Source organism: Bactrocera neohumeralis, chromosome 2 (genome assembly GCF_024586455.1).
Source record: "Bactrocera neohumeralis isolate Rockhampton chromosome 2, APGP_CSIRO_Bneo_wtdbg2-racon-allhic-juicebox.fasta_v2, whole genome shotgun sequence".
NCBI lineage: Eukaryota > Metazoa > Arthropoda > Insecta > Diptera > Tephritidae > Bactrocera > Bactrocera neohumeralis.
The window spans coordinates 64,668,843-64,689,099 of record NC_065919.1 but is presented as its reverse complement, the minus strand read 5'-3'; the positions used below and the strand labels follow the sequence as shown (position 1 = coordinate 64,689,099).

At 33.1% G+C, this 20,257-nt stretch overlaps 1 protein-coding gene across 3 annotated transcripts in view; it reads right to left on the bottom strand.

Annotated features, from left to right (window-relative positions):
- Nucleotides 1-20,257, bottom strand: part of LOC126756769 (uridine phosphorylase 1-like) — a 50,087-nt gene that overhangs the window by 9,835 nt on the left and 19,995 nt on the right. The window contains exon 1 of one of the 3 annotated variants that reach the window (XM_050470099.1): nt 5,831-6,195. The exons of the other annotated variants lie outside the window; for them this stretch is intronic. Within the exon in view, the coding sequence (XP_050326056.1) occupies nt 5,831-5,937 (107 nt within the window). The 5' untranslated portion in view covers nt 5,938-6,195. Of the gene's footprint in view, nt 1-5,830; nt 6,196-20,257 lie in introns of those variants that run through there. 3 annotated transcript variants of the gene reach the window in all.

Sequence of the window (20,257 nt, the reverse complement as noted above, 5' to 3'; positions counted from 1 at the left end):
CATAATATTACATATGTCCAACATTTTCAGGTTCTGCGCTCATATATGAACCAGTTTTAAACAATATTAAAAATTTTTTTCACTCTTGTTCCATTTTATTTCGTGTTTCATTCACGCCACTGTAAATTTTCGAAAATGTTGTTACGTTATTTTCCATTTTAGGTGACGATATGTACATATATACATATGTGTGTATATACAAATAAAAATATGTAAATACTATATACACTATAAACAAATATTTATTGCTCGAACAACAGTTCATTTTTATTTCACAAACTTGTCATTGATAATGTGTAGTATTTCAAAACACTCATTCACATTCAAACTCATTCAATAATCGGCGGCAAACATCAGCAATGTCATTGAAGCAGCAAAATTTATGACATACGAAAACTTCCAAAAGCGGCAACTATTGCTCGAGGCAATAAACAATTCGAAATTGATAAAAACGAAAGTGCAAACGGAAATGTTAGAAATTTGTGCATACATAAATACACTTATATGAACATTAGGGTCGTAAAAAAACAAAAATTTAAGGAAATGCTTAAATCTCTCAATTGCTATGCTCTCACTGTTTCATATAGAGGCTAGAAATTGATACCAAATTTGAACAACAAGTCAAAAACATGCACTTGTTAGCATTCTCAGTATTATTGTATTTAGATATCAAATCATATTAATCACGCTTTTAAACGCCACCTACGCTCTTAAATGTTAATGTTAATTTTATTAATTGCCCTTGGCATTTCAATTACTTATCAGTTAATTAGGGCGACACACCCCCCTTAGCGATTGCTTGCTGACATAAGTGTGCTAAAAAGCGAATATTTTCACTTAAAAGATAAGAACGTTTTTTTATTTAATGGCAACGCGATAAAAAACCCATACATAAGTATGTACATATATGTACCAGAAATGCGGAATGATGACGCGGGACAGCAAACAGGTCATACATTCGATAACAGTAAACTTGCGATTTTTTATGCGCGTATGAATAACGGTACTGAACGTCACATCCGTAACAGTTTTTTCGCTTTATGATAATTAAGTAATTATGCAGTTATGTAAATGATAATGGGTCTTTAGATACCTTCGAACATAGCTCGGATAATGGATAATAACAAACACCGACTACGTGATCCCACTTTCCAACTGGGAAAGAAAGTTCCAAGTAAACATAGAACAAGGTATGTTAGCTACGCGCAACACTCTAAACATTTTTACAAATGGCTAGAAAATGGAGGACGGAGCTGGAGCGGAGATATACTGTCCACAGTTAGGCATAAGGCAGCCTTTTAAGTCGCCGGAGCAGTGCAGTATATTTCAAGCGAAAGCCGTTGAACTGGCATCTAATGCACCTGCAAGCAATTCCAGAGTCAACATCTACGTAGACAGCCAAGCAGCAGTCGAGACCGTAATCTCCTACCGCATATCGGTCAGAAGTGCCTTGGGAAGCAGGGCTGCAGTGGAAAGTGTTGCCAAAAGCAAGCAAAATCACTTGGTGCCAGGTCAAAAGGTATGAATGGTGTTTGGCTAACACCTGAAAACGTGATCAACTCATACATTGTCTATACGACGATCTGGACAGAAGCATGGTAAAGAAAATCAAAACCCAATGGAAGAAGCTACCTGGGTAAAAAACTGCAGAAGTCATGTGTAAAACGGTAGTGTGTACTTGCACAAAATTCCTATTGGCACTCAATTGAAGAGACTGTAGGAAAATGATCGAAATACTAACTGGTCACTGTCTGGTGGCGACACACGTCCGCAGAATGGTACCGACAGATCGAGAAAACTGCTGGAAATGTTTAGAGCATGGCACCAGGGAAACAATAGAGTATTTCTTGTGTATCGCATTGGCAAGACTACGCTGTAAGCATCTGGGGTTCTCACGGTATGATGAACTGGAAGAGATATCGATAGTGAGGCCACAAAGTATGTTGAAATTTGCGCCAAGCACAGGCATTCTAAAAGATGTCTATTCCTCATGGACCTAGTAACAGAGCTTCATCTGGTATCGCAAAGGACCAAAACTGGTCTACGCGTTGCTCGTTGGCCTACCAGACTTAGGTTAGCAAATGGAGGATAGATTTAGGAAATAGATTTAGGTCACTGATCGATTTTGGTTTTCGCCTTATAAAATAGAGCATAGCAAAGATAAATATAATTACAAAATTCTCGTTATAGTTTTGCATTACAATAATCGGATGAAATTCTGCAAATTTCTTATTTACAAATTCTTCAGTTTTTTCCAACTACATCTCTGTTAAAGAGTGTTTACATAAATAACGGGCATTTAAGGCAACATCTGTTCTTAAATAAACTGATAAACTTTAATCAGGAGCGACCAGCATCAATTCCACGAATTTCGAGTAATAAGATGCCTCGAAATTACTTTTTTCAAAATAAACAAGCTACTGAAAAACTAAAAGAGGGGAATTCCGGTGACTTATTGGCAAATATTACTCATGTTACAACAAAAATCACTTATTTTCTACAGCAAGCAACTGTGATTTGCTCTCTTTACGGGCAAGAGTGGATATCTTGATAAATTTATCAGCGGCAATATTGCTAAAGGAGGTCGAATATAGCTGCTGATTGACAATAATTATCAGAATAACCAACTAATTTCTGAATAATTATACTCATAACTATAGCTTGCACTAAATTGTAAGTTTAGTAGTTTGACAGCTAAGTTTATATTTCTGCGAAATATTCAGATATTTTTTTTACTGCTTAATCAACAATTTGAAAAAATTACTATATACTATAACTAAATATATCTCAGAAAATCATATACCGTAAATAGTTCTATAAGTTTCAACAATACATTTGTAATAGAAATTAAGATTTCATATTACATTTTTCACTACTAAGGCGGACTACTCTTAAAAGAATTAATATTTTCTTAGCAGCAAAATACCTGCTAGACACCGTGACACAAATGAGTTTATTAAGTTAAATAAGGTCAGCCAAATATACACCCAATGATAGCAGTTTTATCTAGTAATTAACCTTTGGCAATAATTACTATCGGTGGGAACGGAGCGTTACTTTGACATGTTCTAATAAAATAATTTTATATAAAGTATAGGTTTATTTATACATAGTAAAAGGTCGAAAACTAGTATACGGGGCAAATTTCATGCACCCATTTTATTGGCGGACTACATATTTAAAATTGCTAAAAAATAAACATGAAAAAACGTTAACTTTGGTTGAACCGAAGCTATATTACCCGTCACAAATTCAAAATATGCCTTACAACAACTTGATTTCTGTCTTTTAGTTTGCATGGTAGTTATTTGCTGCAGTGATCGGTTCAGAACAATTTCCTAGGAGATTACACCACTGCCTTATATAATACAATACTCATGCCAAAATTCGAGATCGTTCAGTTTTTTTGGCAATTATATGTTATAGTGATCATTTGTATTTGAATAATTTCTGCAAAGAATATAGACACTGCCTTAGATAATAATCGGTTATAAATTGTGAGAAGATATCTTTATTTTAATAGACATTTCGTTAAGAAAAATGTCAACTGTCTGACCGAAATATCCTCAGTGTTAAGTAATATTTCATTCCACCAAATCACAACTTACAACTCAACTATCTTCAAAGTAGCGAAATATAATCGAGATTTAAAACTTGGGATTGCTGCCACATATATATAGGTTTTCAATAGGGACGCTACAAAAGTATACGCTATATTTTTGCCCGCTCTTTTGACATTTTTCTTCAGTAAGGTTTGCTATTTATAATGGAAAGATATACGATCCAACAACCAGTCGAAATTATTAAAATTGACTACCACAATTCGGAGTCAGTGGCCTCAACTTTAAGAGCGCTACGTCCAATTTATGGTGGTCATATTCTTCAGTCAGATCAACAGTTGAGCGTTTAGTAGAAAAATTTGAATTCACAGGCACAGTAACAAATGTTCCCGTGCCAGTGGGACAAAGAAGTACCCGTAGTGTCAAGAATATTGCTGCCCCTAGCGCATCAATTGAGGAAGACCCAAATCAGTCTCTCACACTACAATCTCAAGCGACTTTGTGACGTCGTTGTGGCGAATTTTGCGAAAAGATCTTGGCCTACATCCTTACATGATCAAATTGACGCAAGAACTAAAGCCGCTTGATCACCAGAATCGTCGTATGTTCGTGAATTAGGCTGAGCAACAACTTGAAAATGATCCGATTTTCATCGAAAAAACAACTTCAGCGATGAGACTTATTTCTGGCGTAATGTCTTCGTCAATAAGCAAAATATGCGTGAAGATCAAGATCAAGACCAACACGTTACTGTGAATACCAACAAGTCAGCGACGATTGATAAACTTCGTCCGAATATCGAGAGTGAAATTGCAACAGTATCGGCCGATTAATGGTTGAAAACCGTCGAATATTGGGTTCAGCGTCTCAAGCGTTCACAAGTGTGCCCGTGGTGGTCATGTAAAAGAAATCGAGTTCCATACATAATGGAATCGAATGTACTTTTACGGTAAAGAATTTCATTGATGTCCCAAACCATTTTTGTTTTATTTAAAAAAAACTTTTGTAGTGCTCTTATTGAAAAACCCGTTATAAACATATGTTGAAATAATGAAAATTATATAGCATAACATATCTGAATATAGACTTTAAGTCTGCTTTAACTACAAAACAGAATATTTTTACTGAAAATTCAATAAAATATTGTCTAAAAAGCAATTTAATCCAATTAGATCATAATTAATTAAATAAACCTGTCATTCAATTAATCGAATTATCTCATGATTATTGATATTTCATAATGGAATGTTGTTCAGGATTATAAAATTATATTTAGTAGTCGAAAAAGTCTTTTCGTATTTCTAATCAAACTTCAACATAGTTTTTTTTATATTTATAATAATAAATAAACAAATATATAGCGTTTTGGTCGATCACTTTTTGCAATTTTTCCGCTAAAGACATTATTCCATCAGTGTACATAAATCGAAATTTCGAAACTTCCAGAACGAAAGCGAGCGAACCATTGTTATGCTACACGAACTGATACAGCAATGTCTCCGTAAACTTCACAAATTTCATTGGTGGCTTGCGTGGCATTCTTCCCTTTTTTGTACAAAAATTTCAAAATATAGCGAATTCCCTCATTATTTTCACTCATTTTTGAACAGCTGTAATTTTTTTCGATTTCCCAGAGTTCAATTTTTTTTTTGGTCAAGTGAAGCTTAAAATCTAACATTCCCAACACTATATGGTATGACACAATGTGATTGGTAGCACTTGAGATATACGACAATACGAAAATACTTTTTCGACTACCCAATATTTTAATTTTTGCTAAATCAAATAATCACCGTAAAGTTTTTTTCGCTGCATATGATAAAGTTTAGGAACAAAATAGTATATTCCCACCTAATTGAGGTCAATGGTTTTGTCAAAACTTCATTTCAAAAAAATATTTTCAAGTATATTATTTTTTGGAATTTGTTTCTTTCTCTAAAAGCACTAAAATATTTTGAGCTTTTCATCACCTCGCTGACGCTGATGCTGGCTAGCATTTAAAGGCAAGCTTAAGCAAATAAACTTCGAGTCTGTTTACTTAAACACATAACTACATACATAATATCCTTAGTTATGTTACATATCGACACCTACCTACAACAAGCTGCCAAAAATTAAAAAAAAATCATATTTTTCATTTTGCATACGCCATCAATTTCAATTCGACAACAACTGGTATAATTTGCGCAAAATAAGAACGGCCACCAGTTTTCAGTTTCTTTTTATAATTATCTAACATACACATACATCTACCAAATACATAATTCTACCTGGTCCAAACACAAACACTAGCGTGAAATTCATACTCCTCCTCGTAGTCTTCATTGCAGCGCTCACAATCCTCGCTGTTTACAGCAATTAGACCAGTCGGTGGCATTTTTTTCAATATTTCACAGTCTCTTTCAATTGTTTTTACAAAATTATTGTTTTTTTTTTACAAAACTATTATTTTTTTTAAATCACTTTTCAGGATATAATTTTAAGCAACAGGACACTTTGTACAGAATATAAATTTTTGAAATATTTTCCAAATCAAATATAAAACACAAACTAGGTACACGATTACTACCGAAAGCAACACTATACTATAAGCGACTTAAACGCTTCAAACGCTCAAACTCGACTGATTAGTTTTCGCCACGGTAAAACTTTTTTATTAAAACGTATATGTGTGCATTGCACATAGATCAACAATGCGGTGGGTCTACAAAAGAGCCAAAAAGAAATCAATCATGTGTTTGTTATATACATACGCAGACAGTGAGAAGAGGTTTGTATTTGGTTCCACCGCATCACCACTGTAGTCGCCTCTCTGCAATATACAATAAAAGTCACCCTGGTTTTGTCATCATGTATTCCGCACCGTAACCGGTATTGGTCCGTCATTATAACCCTATCAATGGCTGTATCTGTCATATAATATTAGAATATCATTTCGTGAAGAGCATTCCACACAAGAACTGGCCGTAGGTTAAGCCGATTTATCATATTTAGCCTGTAAGTTTGTAAGCTAGTACGAAACGCACAATACACTGAATTAAAATTTCGCGGAGAATCTTCAAAATACTGACAGGAATTTGTCTGTTAATACATATCTATATATATTTCTAGGTTAGAAAATCACACCAAAATAAAGAAGTTAAGAGAAATGCCTTACGATAGGAAAGGTTGTAAAGAATTTTGTGTGAAGTTGGTTAGAGTTGTTCGAAATTTCTATAGAGTTTTTCTAGGTTGTTTTTTTTTTTTGTTAATTTTTTAATTAATCTCCTTAAACTCAATAAAGTAATCCAATCGGGGTTTTTTGCTTTGCAGATTTTCATTATTTTGAATAGTCCAATTCTAACTACTCAAATGGCAACCAGTCAAGAACTGGTTCTTCTCGAACAAATTATCGTTTTACGACCATCGGTTTTGATTACCTTTGTTAGTATTTGTTCGCACAGCTGTATGGTTGTATGAGTAGTTGAATAATCGCAATTACTTTGAGCCGGCAAACAGCTGTGCAGATTTTCTGTTCTCTATCCACATGAAAACAGCTGTATTGTTACTTAACTACTTCTAATTTGTATTTTAGGGGTTGTATGAAAAAAATTACTCAAGCCAGAAGAAATTCCTTGCACCAGCCTTTATAGTTGAGAACACGATTCTAGAATTATGCTTCTTAAGCTGATTTATTTTCTTTTCTCACCGCTTTTTCGTGATCTCTTTTGTATTAATTATATATGTACGTACAGTGCACAAAGGGGGGTTTTGACCCATGTACACGGCAGAAAATCATTATAATCCCAGTATAATTAAACCAGTTTTTCTCGCAAACCATTGTTTAATAGCCAAAAGTTTTCAAAACATTTTTGTTTTTTTGTTTTTCAGAAAAAATATCTCGATTTTTCGAAAAACGTTTTTTAAGTTAGGCCGACATTGTTGGAAATGTTCCCAGCTGTTTATAAATGGAAAATTACTTTGGTGCTAGAGACATAAAGCCATGGTTCAATCAGTTGTAGTTGATTCACCACTTCCCCCCTCGTCATGCTTGAACTCCGCTGTTTGTCAAAGGCTAGTCTGTCTGTACATACGCAGACTAATCTCTTAGTTTTTGATATAAAGAGCTGAAATTTCGCTCGTCTTTTCTCTCCAAAAGATATTCGGAACCACCGATATCAGATTGGTCAGATAACATTTTTTTCTATCTTCACGAAATTTGAATGAATTAATTCTCAAGTCGACACAATTATATCCGAAACGATATCGGATTACTATAGGGATATCTTCAGAATAAACGGTAAAATTTTTTTCAGTTTGACGAGATATCTGATCAATCAAAATTTGGAATGAATTATTTCTCAAGGAGTTTGACTTGGACTATTATCCAAGGAAACTGTATAAATTCCAAAGAAATTGTTCAAATCGGATTACTATAGAATATACTATCACAATCTGGCCAATTAAAATCAAGTTAAATATATTTTTATTCTATTTTTTCTTGTTTCTTTCATTTATTTTCGATGTATTTTTTACGCGTTCATTTACGTCCCTGTTGATTGAAGCCTAGCTACATACATACATATGTATGTACAAGTATGTACATATGTATATGCTTGCATATTTTTTTGCGCAAATTATATAATTAACATTTATTCTGAAATTATTAGCCACCAACTGGTTTTATTTCGGCATTCCACAAGAAAACCAGTTAACTTGCAATATAGAACTTATTATTTCTTCTAAAAGGAGGCCGAATATACATGTTAATATGTATGTAGTAGTGTGTAGTTACATACATATACATATATATGCTCAATATTTTATCTCTTTTCGCAATCAAGTCTCTTTGAGTCTGTCAATTTGACCGCTACTGGTTTTAATCTTAATGGAGAGCATTTTCGAGCCTAAGAACTACACACACTTAATATTTAGAAGTGGTTTTATATTTAATTATGTTTGATTACCACATTATAGCACACAATTTTTTGCCATATTGAACTTTGTGGCAATATTTGGCATTAAGTCGTCGGTTTAGCCTGGAAGGAACTTTATGCCACTTTACTAAGTTCACTTTTCAATCTTATATACTATAATAAATCTTTTTTATACAATACTGAAGTAATTTTTTGTTTTTGTATTACAAAATCAATTTCGTGCCTGCCCGTAGGAATATTTTAGTCGAAAAATACATTCCCAAATATTAGTTTTTAAAAAAAGTATGTACAAAAATATATTAATATAAATTTAATAATATATAATTTAAATAATAAATAACAAAATCTTTCTTAGAGGGTATAACAGATAAAAGCTAAACGTTATTTGATTTCAAAAGTACATAATCTCTCGCTCTCTGCTTGTTATTAGCAGGTAACACGAAACCTGTGAATATCAAACAGAGGGGCTCGACTCTGCTAGCAACTCACATACATACATATGTACTTATACTATATATGATGGTTTGTGAAAAAGTTTCTCAAATTGCTTTGGTTTACTTGCATATATGCACTTGTACATAAGTAAATATATATAGGCAAGAAATCAAAAAGGTACACACATTTTTTTTATATATATACTTTAGATGTATATAAACATTTTTATTGGAATTAACGTAAATATATACACATATACCGTATTTTGCACGTCTCTTCCATATATACACAATATACTTATGTATATGTATGTATGTATTATACATAATGTGTACGTATCGGTGCTCATACATTATTTTTACTGTTAAAATACATGAGTCAGCTCTTTCATCAAACTTGAAGAGTGGATAAAGTACCGAAGAAATGTTTTCATAATGCATTGTTTACGTTTTTTGTTTCATTTATCATATTTTGTACGCTGAAGTATAAAACTTGTCATTAATCAACTACTTATTGACTAGTTTACAACTAGTATGAAACAGAACCCAACTAATCAGTCAACGATCTTTTTCTCATGCAAATAATTGATATTTTTACTTGCTGTCGATTGACTAATTTTCGCTTTGACAGATTTCGTTCAAGCATACATACATTAAAAATATAAATATATCAGTTCCATAACATACTAGTCGAAAATAAATAGATAAAATCAATAGATAGTTCACGCAAGTGAAGAAAGTACTTTGAGCGCCATTCACTTAGGAGTGGCCAGAAACGATTCTTGTACACATGGCTCATGCAGCGCACGTCTTCCGGTCTTAGACCAAGTATCCTCTCGGTAGTCAAAAACATCGGTTTGAAGGCGAGCTAAAGTGAGAAGGCAAAACATTTCCCATCAGGATCGTGCGCTGGGCTTGGGACCGGCCACGTAAAAAAACACCCCAAATGAAAAAAAAACCAAAACAGCCTCGGATGAGAGACCCTCTTTTTGACGACGACCAATAATCAGTTGACAATCTCTAAAAGAATTTTACTTTCGATTTTACTCTGATTCAGTCAATGTTTGATTTTATTTTCGAAGTTACCTATTCACCGAAGCTTTCTCTTTTTTAAAAAATTTATCACCAGCGATTTACTATCACAACGAGGAATTAATTTGCCTAGTAAATTTCAACCTAATATAAGTATTTTATAATGTAACTCGTTTTTGACGCTCTGATTTGTGATATATAAATTTCAGAGAAGAAATTTAATTGGTTTGCAGAAAAAATTAAGTTAAGGATCGTTTCGTTTCATTAAGAGTAAGATGGTTTCAAAAACTTCTGATAGTTCTGTTCAAAATAAGTTATTTTTTGCAGTTAAATAAATCATTAATGGGTTTGTTTATGATGTACTGTGTCAAATTTGGCTGTTTTTGGTGATTATTGCATGCCTGCCTTCTCCGCTGGATTTTGAATAGATTTATACAGATTTCTCTAAAGGTTTTGATAAAGTTTCACACAATATTCTAATTATAAAATTATTCTCTTTAGGATTTCAATCTGTCTTCTTGCAGTGTATTGGCGATGGAACAAAGATCCCAATCAAGTTCTTGTACGGAAAACTTTTTTATTTGATATTTTCCTCAAAAATGGCATTAGTTTTTGTGCTGGGTAACGCTACAATCTCCGAACGTATTGTTCAGATCGGATTTCCGTAGCTTATAGCTGCCATACAAACTGACGGATGAAAATCAGGACAAAGATCTTTTGCTCTTTTATGCTAAAAGAAATGCACTTGTGAAGATTGCAGCCGAAGTTGACGTATTTTTTTGTCGTAATCTAAATTGCTCATAAATGCATACATATTAGCTGACATTATATGTCATATAGAAACTGTAAATCGACTTAATGCTCTTTTACTTATGAACATAAATACATTGATACACGGATTCTTATTCATCCGTGGCTGCTAATACGTGCTTTGGCGCAATATTAAATATCAACTTTAAACAAGAAAAATTTCTTAGAAATCATTAGTCAACTTGATACGATGAAGATGTATGTGTAAATTAGAAAAAGTAAATAATTTTGATTAAGAAAAGTCATTACTTTTACACAGTTATACTTTCAATTACAAACATCCATCTGTAGGTATGTATTATGAAGATTTCAATTCATTACACCAATATCTTATGAATGTCAATGTCTTACATAACGTCTAAAGATCGCATTGTCTTTACACTCTACTTGAATAGTCGAGGATATGCACTTTCAATTGGTTAATGTCATAGATCTTATGTAATAATGAATACACGTGCGGTTGCATACATTCCTTCATTCATAACATTTATGCATATACCGAAACAATATGATTAATTGAGTCGCACAGTTGCCCGACAAACATCCCTGATATTGCAAATGAAGAAAACACTGATTAAATCAGCACGATTCAATTTTCTTACATTTCTGCAAACGTCATAGTGACGTAGTTTTTTATTAAGTACACCCATTTACTGTTGCGCACAATTGCAATGCAACTGCCCGGCAGGGAAATACGCTAGTTCAAAACTGGTTAGATTCTGATTCACTATGCATCATAACTAGTTTTTGGTTTTGCTCTTTTTCGTGTAAACAGTTGGCGAATTTAACATTGCAAATCTCACAAAGTTATTTCATTGAATTATATCCCCTCCCCTCTCTTTTATTCCGAACTGAAGTTGAAATTTCATCAACATAAATTAATTATGAGCTCTTTAAACTACCGGATTTTGCTTCGAAATTGATTAAATTGCTCTTCCTTTCAAGTACGTATTCCTTTCAATAGCGCTCGTTTCTCTGTAGACCTGTTACAAGTTTAGATGTAAATATACATATCTGTTGCACATGCCCATTGTCAATTCACTCATATAAATTAACTTGCGCTCAGTCTTAGATGTCATTTTGTATGAAGGTCCGAGCGCTACTCAATTAATTTGAAAGCTTCATAATTTTCTCTCAATATTCAATTATAACTGTATGCTTATTTCACTTATTAATGAAGGCATGTTCAATTACTGACTACCCAGTAGTAAGTTGTATAGTGTCGTACTTGCTCTGTCTCTACCTTGCTTCAAATGAAGAAAATATAGGTACTACATATACATATGTACAGTGCTTGATCTGAAGAATTTGACTTTGACTCGATGAAAGTGAACATATTCGAGTTAAGAAAATATTACAGTAGAGTCCCAATAAATGCATACTTCTGAAAACCTTATCAGGCGACTATTATGTTTTCGGTACGAATTTCATTGGACAACCACCATCACTGCCGATTGAAATCAGGTGGCTTCATGTATCATTGTCACCAGTCATGTACCATTTGCACTAGTCGCCGTAGATATTCGTTTATATTGCGGTTGAACAAGCTTTTTTTTTTGCAAAAAGTTATGATTGGTAAGATGCACGGGTTCTTTTGAGATGCCAATGATGTTAATTTAAGAACTAAATTTTATTTTGCAGTCACCCACAAAATATTCACAGATTTTCGTGATGGCTACTGACGTTACGGTCTCTTGTGACTTTTCTGGACAGAGTGTTTCATTTTAAAAGATCCGATGACAGTATTCTAGTTAAGGTTAGATCTCTAAGACAAAAGTTTTAAATTGAGGTGATATCTTTTAACATATAACGAGTTTTAGATTGGTTTGTTGCGGAGAAAATTATGAGTTATGTTCAACGTTAGGTTAGGTTAGATTGCTGTTCTAGCGGCACGTTCTATATGTAGTCCTCTGTGAAGCCATAGAAAGCAAGAACTCTTGTGTTCAAACTAATAAATTAGCAAAACGCTTAGTAGCCAATACAAATTTGCACAGGCGTTTAATTTCCACTCTCGCTAGTTTGGTGGGATGTTTTCAACGTTAAACGAGTTGTTTCTACAGGGTCCGCCCATAAGATGGTTCGTAATTCGATAACTACTGCATTTGAGCTATACATTTGATCTGGTTGGATCTAATGCAAGAATCAAAAGAAAATTTCTACTCTCTATCGTAAAGTTTGACATTTTTGATTGTACACATACTCAGAATTCGGCTATAACCGCATAAGGGGTGTCTATGCCAATAAAGAAGAAGAAGAACACATTCAGAACATTTTGACATATTAACGCTATCTGTATTGCTTACAGTTACTTAAAATATTCATCTCAGTAAAAAAATGGAGTTAAATCAGGTAAATTTTCGCACCATTATTTGTAAAAACGCTCGACGTGGATTAATTCATCAAGGGCGCAATAAAATTTTTGCGATGAAGCACCATCAAGGACCAGTGTTTAGCAATGATATGGTAAATAAAATCGAGTTCGTGGATCACTCCAAGACGAATTTCGTGAAGGTTGTGAAAAATCAGTTTTTGATCTGGAAACTACTAATAATATGCGCAAGCTCGTCATGTGACCTATCACGAGATACAGGCAACTATAAACATTAATTTGACTAGCATACATTAAATATCGCGTGAATATTTGACTATAAAAAAATTTTTTCACTTTGGATCCCATACAATTTGTCAATCGCTTAAAAAACAGCTCGTGTCGATTGGTCGGGAGATTTGTTAATAAATCACGAAAACGGTGCTTTGAAACACGCCTATGACATCGTGACAGGTGGATTTACGTATATGAATACGAAAGTAAAAGCAGTCGATTGTATGGATGTTTAAAAATGAGCCGAATCCAACCAAAGCTGTTCGCGTACGAAGCACTTCCAAGCAAACGGTTACCTATTTTTTATTTGGAAAAAACTAAACATGTCGCAACCATACAATCGGAACAACGCAGAACAGTAAATTCTGAGTGATATACAACCATTTGTTTGCCAGTTGTTCTTCAAGAAATCTGTAAAACGATGCGATGCTCTGACACATCGACTGAAACAACTGCAATTTTCAGCATTCAAACCATCAGTTTGATGAGTGTACAGGCCGGACTTAGAACCAAATGACTTCTTTTTATTCCCGTTCGTAAAAGAAAACACTGAAATGTCAATGCTTTTGGCCCTCAAGAGGCGGTTGATGCGTTCAGAACACATGTTTTGGAGATATTATACCTCAATCAGAGTGGTAAAATTGCTTCGTTAATTGGTTCAAACGCATGCCAAAGTGTATAGCTCTTAAGATAATAATTGATAATATTTTTAAAAGTAATAAAGCGATTTTCGATGATTAATTTCTGTTTTTATGCTTTAGTCCCGAAGTGAGGTTATCTTACAATAGCTTCGTCACTTTAACCATTTTAAACTCTCACCATCCAAATGACCCTTCTTCTCCATGTTTAGCCAGATATTTCGTTATTTATTAGCGCACTTATATCTTCTATAGGGTTATCCAACCAGCTTGTTTATTTTTGTAAACGTGTAGTTAATGGAATTTTAATCTGAATTGACCTTGTTAATGAATTCAGCAGTCGCCACTTTAAGACAATTATAAAAAATATATCTTTTGTGTATAATAATGTAGATTTATATCGGTGGAGTATAAAAAATTGTTGCATTTCTAAAATTTAGTTTCTAAGACTTAGTTAACGGGGAAGAAAGGAAAGAATATTGAGTTGAGGACAAGTAATGACATATTACTGTTATTCCCTACAATTCCGTTCCAAGTAACGAAAACCACCGAATCGTAAAAATCGGAAACATTAACATTCCCGATTGTATATGTATGTGTGTATGTATTACCAAGTTCAACAATGAAAATTCATCAAGCAATATTTGTCTTATTTCCCAGTTCCATAATTTTATTCATAAAATCATTCAACGCAGCTGAGGATGAAGATATAAAGCAACAAAATGAAGAGGAATCAATTAAAATATGCAAATGAAAAAACGTCAGTGTCCTCGTGGCGCACCGCAGGATTTTCCAAGTAAAGTACATAATCTATGAGTGCGGTATGATATTTACATATGCAAAGGTATGTACGTATATAGGTCATAATTTCATACATATTCATGTGTGTGTATTTATTCTTGCTTTATCTTTCGTTTGTCATTAACATCATAAAGGTTTTATTTTGATATAAGCTGGGGTTATGAAATTTTAGGAGACCTGAAGGCTTGTCATGAAAAAAATAATATATAAATGGACATATGTACATAAGCAAAAGTAGATAAGTTCATGTGCACTCCACTAAACGGGAATTCCCCTTTTTCCAACGGATCTTTAATGGACCTTATAAATTAAAATAAATGACTGTTTATATTATACTGATGTCTGTATTTGAGTAGCAGCAAATGTTTATATGGACATAAGTAGAAGTAGATAGTTGATGTGCAATCCACTAAATGGGAATTCCCTACGGATGTTTAACGGGGCTTATATGTATTGTATATTATATTAAATTAATTATTATGCTGAATTTTATTTGAGTAGAATCTCAAAAACAAACCCATTTGATAACGAAAGCTTTCGTGTAAATAAACAAGTTTGCATGAATTTAAATAAACAAAGCTGAAAGCAAATAATTTCAGAAGTGCATGCTTTATATACAGGGGTTTCCAATCCTATAGTGATATTAGATCTTAAAAAAACACACTAATTGTTAAGGAAATTCAATTTTTTCTTTTATGTGAAGTAGAATCAATACAATTAAGTTCTGAATATATCATAATTCACGACTTCTTTTGCAGTAGCGGATTCAATGAACCCAATTTTCGAGAACCTGTTCCACTAAATCAAGTCGTATGTCATGAATATCACGTTCCATATTGACTTCTAATGCTGGTTTATTGCTAAAAACCAAAGACTTCAAATAACCCAACAATAAGCAGTCTAATGACGTTAAATCACAACTTCTTGGAGGCCATTGAATGGCATATTTTCTTGAAATACATAATCAAATCTCCAAACTTTTCTCGTTATTGCACGTACTGTGCGGCACATAGCCCCGTCTTGCTGGAAACAGATTTTGTCAGGATCAACTTCTTCTAATTGTGCCTATACAAGTTTGGTTATCATCGATCTATAACGCACTCCATTGACAGTTGCAGTCGTATATCTCCAGTGCTACCAAAAAAATAATGAAGAAATTCGCCATTAATTGAAATTTTTGTATAAATCGTGAAATTTACGGAGATCAGTTAACAGTTCATGTAGCTCAACAAATTTCGATTTACACTGATGAAAGTTTTATAATAATGGAATAATGTCCCTGTCGGAAAAATGGCAAAAAGTGGTCGGCCAAAATGGTACATACATATTTGTTTATATATTTTTTATTATAAATATAAATAAAATAAGTTAAAATTTGATTAGAAATACGAAAAGACTACCATATAGTTAAAATGTTTCCTCGAAATTTTTACCAAATCGAGGAAAGCGAGCACAGCTCATGACATATTGAAAATGGCCGAAGAGCGATACGTACAAATCATATCATCTCTCTTGGAAAACCCGGCATATATAATTACTCTTGGGAAATTACCATATACCAATGGTCCACGGGGACAATGTTCGTAGAAATAAACATTCGTTTCGCAATAATTTCTGAATGGTTTTATGAAGTAACTTAGTTGTAGGTTAATAGTTCAAAGAAGTGCAAAATTAGATCAACATGATCGTCTTTGTTATTATCCAATTGACTTCAAATACTAAATGTCAAGAAATTTTCGAACTAATAAAGGCAATTTTTTGATCATGAAAATATATTCTTATTTTAAAAACTATACCGCTTAAAAACCAGTATGTAACAAATTCACATGAACCCTTAAACCCAAATCATAATTAAATCTTAATATTTTCCTTTATCATAGTGTCTCACCTATTTTCAGAGCAGAACATTTTCACTTTTATTGTTCTGCGAAATACCCCTAACACTCAATATGTAATAATGAAGAAAAATCTTCAATCATACTCTTTACAGAGACTAATTGCCCTAATTAAAGTAAACTTAATTTCGCATTTCTTCCTAGAACCAAATGCAAAAGCTTTCATGCTTCAATGAGTTTAAAAGAAGATAAGAAAAATGAAACGACAAGCAACAGAGAGAAGAAATGTAATTCGTTTAATTAGATATTAATCATATGACTCTTCATGAAATGTCGATTGATGCTTTCTCTTATTAAAAGCTTTTACGTAGTGGTTTTATGTTGCCTTCATAGGTACTGGGGGACGAACATAATGAATAAGTGATGTACATATGTATGTATGTATGTATAATAGGAAGCCAGAATAAAGATACCTATAAACCTTACATTTTCTTAGTAAACCACTTTTCTACGTCTTTTCTATAGTTTTTAAGCTTGGGCATATCAATTCCTAATAGCCATTTTGGACAAATTAGTTGAAAGCTGTTTTAAACGGAAGATGCTGCGGAGAGCTTTAATTTTCAGATATCTTAAATAGGGAAGTCAACTATAATGCACATATGTATGTATAAAACAGTAATATTGAAGAGCATGTTTGAGTATACCATTATATATGTATTGGAATAGAGTTGCCCCTAATGAAATAAAAAAAATCGACTGGAAATATTACAAAATGTGTATTTTGAGATAGAGTTGCCACGCGCCGATGAAAAAAATTAATATTTAAACCGATCGTCGGACAAGTTTTTCAGAAATGTTTAATTTTCCTCAATTTAAAAAAAATTTTGAATATTGTTACCATTCTTAGAAAATATTACAAAGCGTGTACAAAATGTAACACATTTAAAAAGTCTTTCGTGGAACTATTGAAGAAGTCATCAAATTATATATTTAATATTAAATATATTTTGGAATAGAGTTGCCACCCACTTAAGAAAAGATGGATCAACGCTTATAAGCAACCCGTCCGGCAAGTTTTTAAGAAATATATGTATAATTTTCGATATTGGCACCACCTATAGAAAATATTACAAAATCTAAGACGATTAAAACTGTTCCGAAAAACTCATGGAGAAGTCTTCAATTTAGATATATTATATAATAGAGTTGCCAACCACTGATGAAAATACTGAAAATGTATTTAAAATTTTATTTTGTTTTGATCCGTTTCATACAGATTTATACTATCAACACTGTATTTTAATAATTTTGTTGTAATGAACGTCACTGGCAATATAAAGTATTAAATTGCAATGTGTACAGTTTCTGTGTGCATCTCACCTTAGCAGGTCAATATTTGCCCTGCCATAAAAAGGCCGCAGCATGTGCACATCTGCATTCTTGAAACACATATGTATAAAGCCTACTTACTTACGTACTTATTTATTCAAGCCTATATAGGTATGCATCAACTAAGGCACGCACAAACATACGCAAATGTAAATATGTTAAGTGTATTAAAAGTATAAGGAGGAAATTGTGTAAATAGACATCTTCATAAGAAATATACCTGCAAACATACCTACTTACATATTTAGAAGTCCTCGATAGAAATAGGTTCATGCACTCATTTACTCAACAGAGGCCGGCTTTATAAAAGCAATGTGAAGAACACCTCGTCATGCATAAAACTTGTGCATAAATAAGTATACATGTATACAGTGCATTCAAAAAATAATCATGTGTTACAAAAAGTAGTATACGAAATGAATTTAAGAACCCTCTTTTTCTTTTTTCCATTTGGTAAGAATTTTATTACTATATTGAGCTCTATATAGGTTATAAAAAATTTGTTCATACAAGTATGTTCCATTAATATTTACCACGAAACCACATTATGCTAAAATAATTTGTTCTTTATTGCCAAAAAATACCTCACATATCATTACATTATGAGGTACAGGATCTGATCCGATTTTCTTGGCATTGCACCAAATTACCTATATAGAAAATATTCTTACACATTTTTATTAGTACAATTAACAAATTGAGCGATATAATCGATTAAGTCCACTAGAATTACAACGAAAATCATTACATTCAGAATATGGGATTTCTCACATGACTATGACCTAGTCTTAGTCTGAACTCTAAAATAATGAGTGCACTCAACTTACGTTGTGTCCGATATAAATTGTGAAAAAGTAGCCGGAAATTAAAATTATATTGATATTTCAAAACTATGTGTTTTGCTAAGTTCGTAGGACTGTCCTTAATTATTATGCCAAATATGAGCGCGATCTGTCAACCAGTTTGTTTACAGCAGTTGATTAAGTCGGTACACATCAGTAGTGCGTTGCGATTTTTACAATGAATAAAAATATCTAATAGTGGTGCAAAGCCTTCAAAGACGGACAGAGATCGTTGAAGACTTGCCTCGTTCTGGACGACCTTCGAGCTCTTCAACTGATGAAAATATTAAAAAAAAAAAAGTAAAAGATACGGCGCTTAAAAAGCAAGTGTTCGAGGGATGGCAAGAGATCCCGATAAAACTGAATTTTTTTCAAAAGAGTACCAAAAACAGGTCTCTTTGGACATGTCGATCGTGCGAATCCGATCCCACGATCATGGGGAGCATCACAACTGCTAATGAGACATGAATTTATGAGTTTGACATGCAAACAAATCAATAATGATCGGAATGTAACCCGTTTTCAGTCGATCGAAGAGATAAAACCAAATTCACTGAAGGAGTTGAAAGCCATCACACAAAAAAGCTTATGAAAAGTTTTTCGAGGACTAAAAACTTATGCCTACAAGTGTATTACATCTGGTGGAATTACTTTAAATGCGACAAAGTAAATATTGATGAATATTTAAATATTTTGCCTTTTGTATTTACAATTTCCGATTACAGTTCTATTATGTGGTATAAAGTCAACCAGACTACCGGAAATATATATTAGATATATGAGAACTCTCCGATTTTAGTTTTAGCACCAGTCTACATGGTCAACAGGAAAGAATGTTCACTAAATTTTATCAAGCTATCTTAAAAATTCATTGGTAATTTCAGTTGGAAGCCAGCTATAGGCTCGGAACTTCTCATATTCGGTATCCGAAAATTTGAAAATTTTCGTATGGCGTATAGAACGACTTGGCGTAGAATGCGTCGAGATCTTAAATTGAAAGCGTACAAAATACAGCTTGTGCAAGAACTGAATTCGCTCGACCTTCTCCAGCGACATCGCTTCGCTCTATAGGCTCTTGAAAAGTTCCAAGAAGATTCAACGTTTTGGAGTCAAATTTTGTTCAGCCAAGAGGCCCATTTCTGGTTCAATGGGTATATAAACAAGCAGAATTGCCATATTTGGGAGGAGGAGCAACATGAAGAGATTCAAGAGATTACTGTGAGAACGTAAGCGGCGATCACTGCTTTGATCAAAATTAAAACACAGAAACCCTCCTTATTGTGATTATTTAAAAAAAAATAAATTGGATACCTTAACAGTGTTGTATTTTTTCATCTCGATATCGTATTGAAGTTTTAATCTGAAATGTTTCTATTTTCCTTTCCAATTTGTCATTTT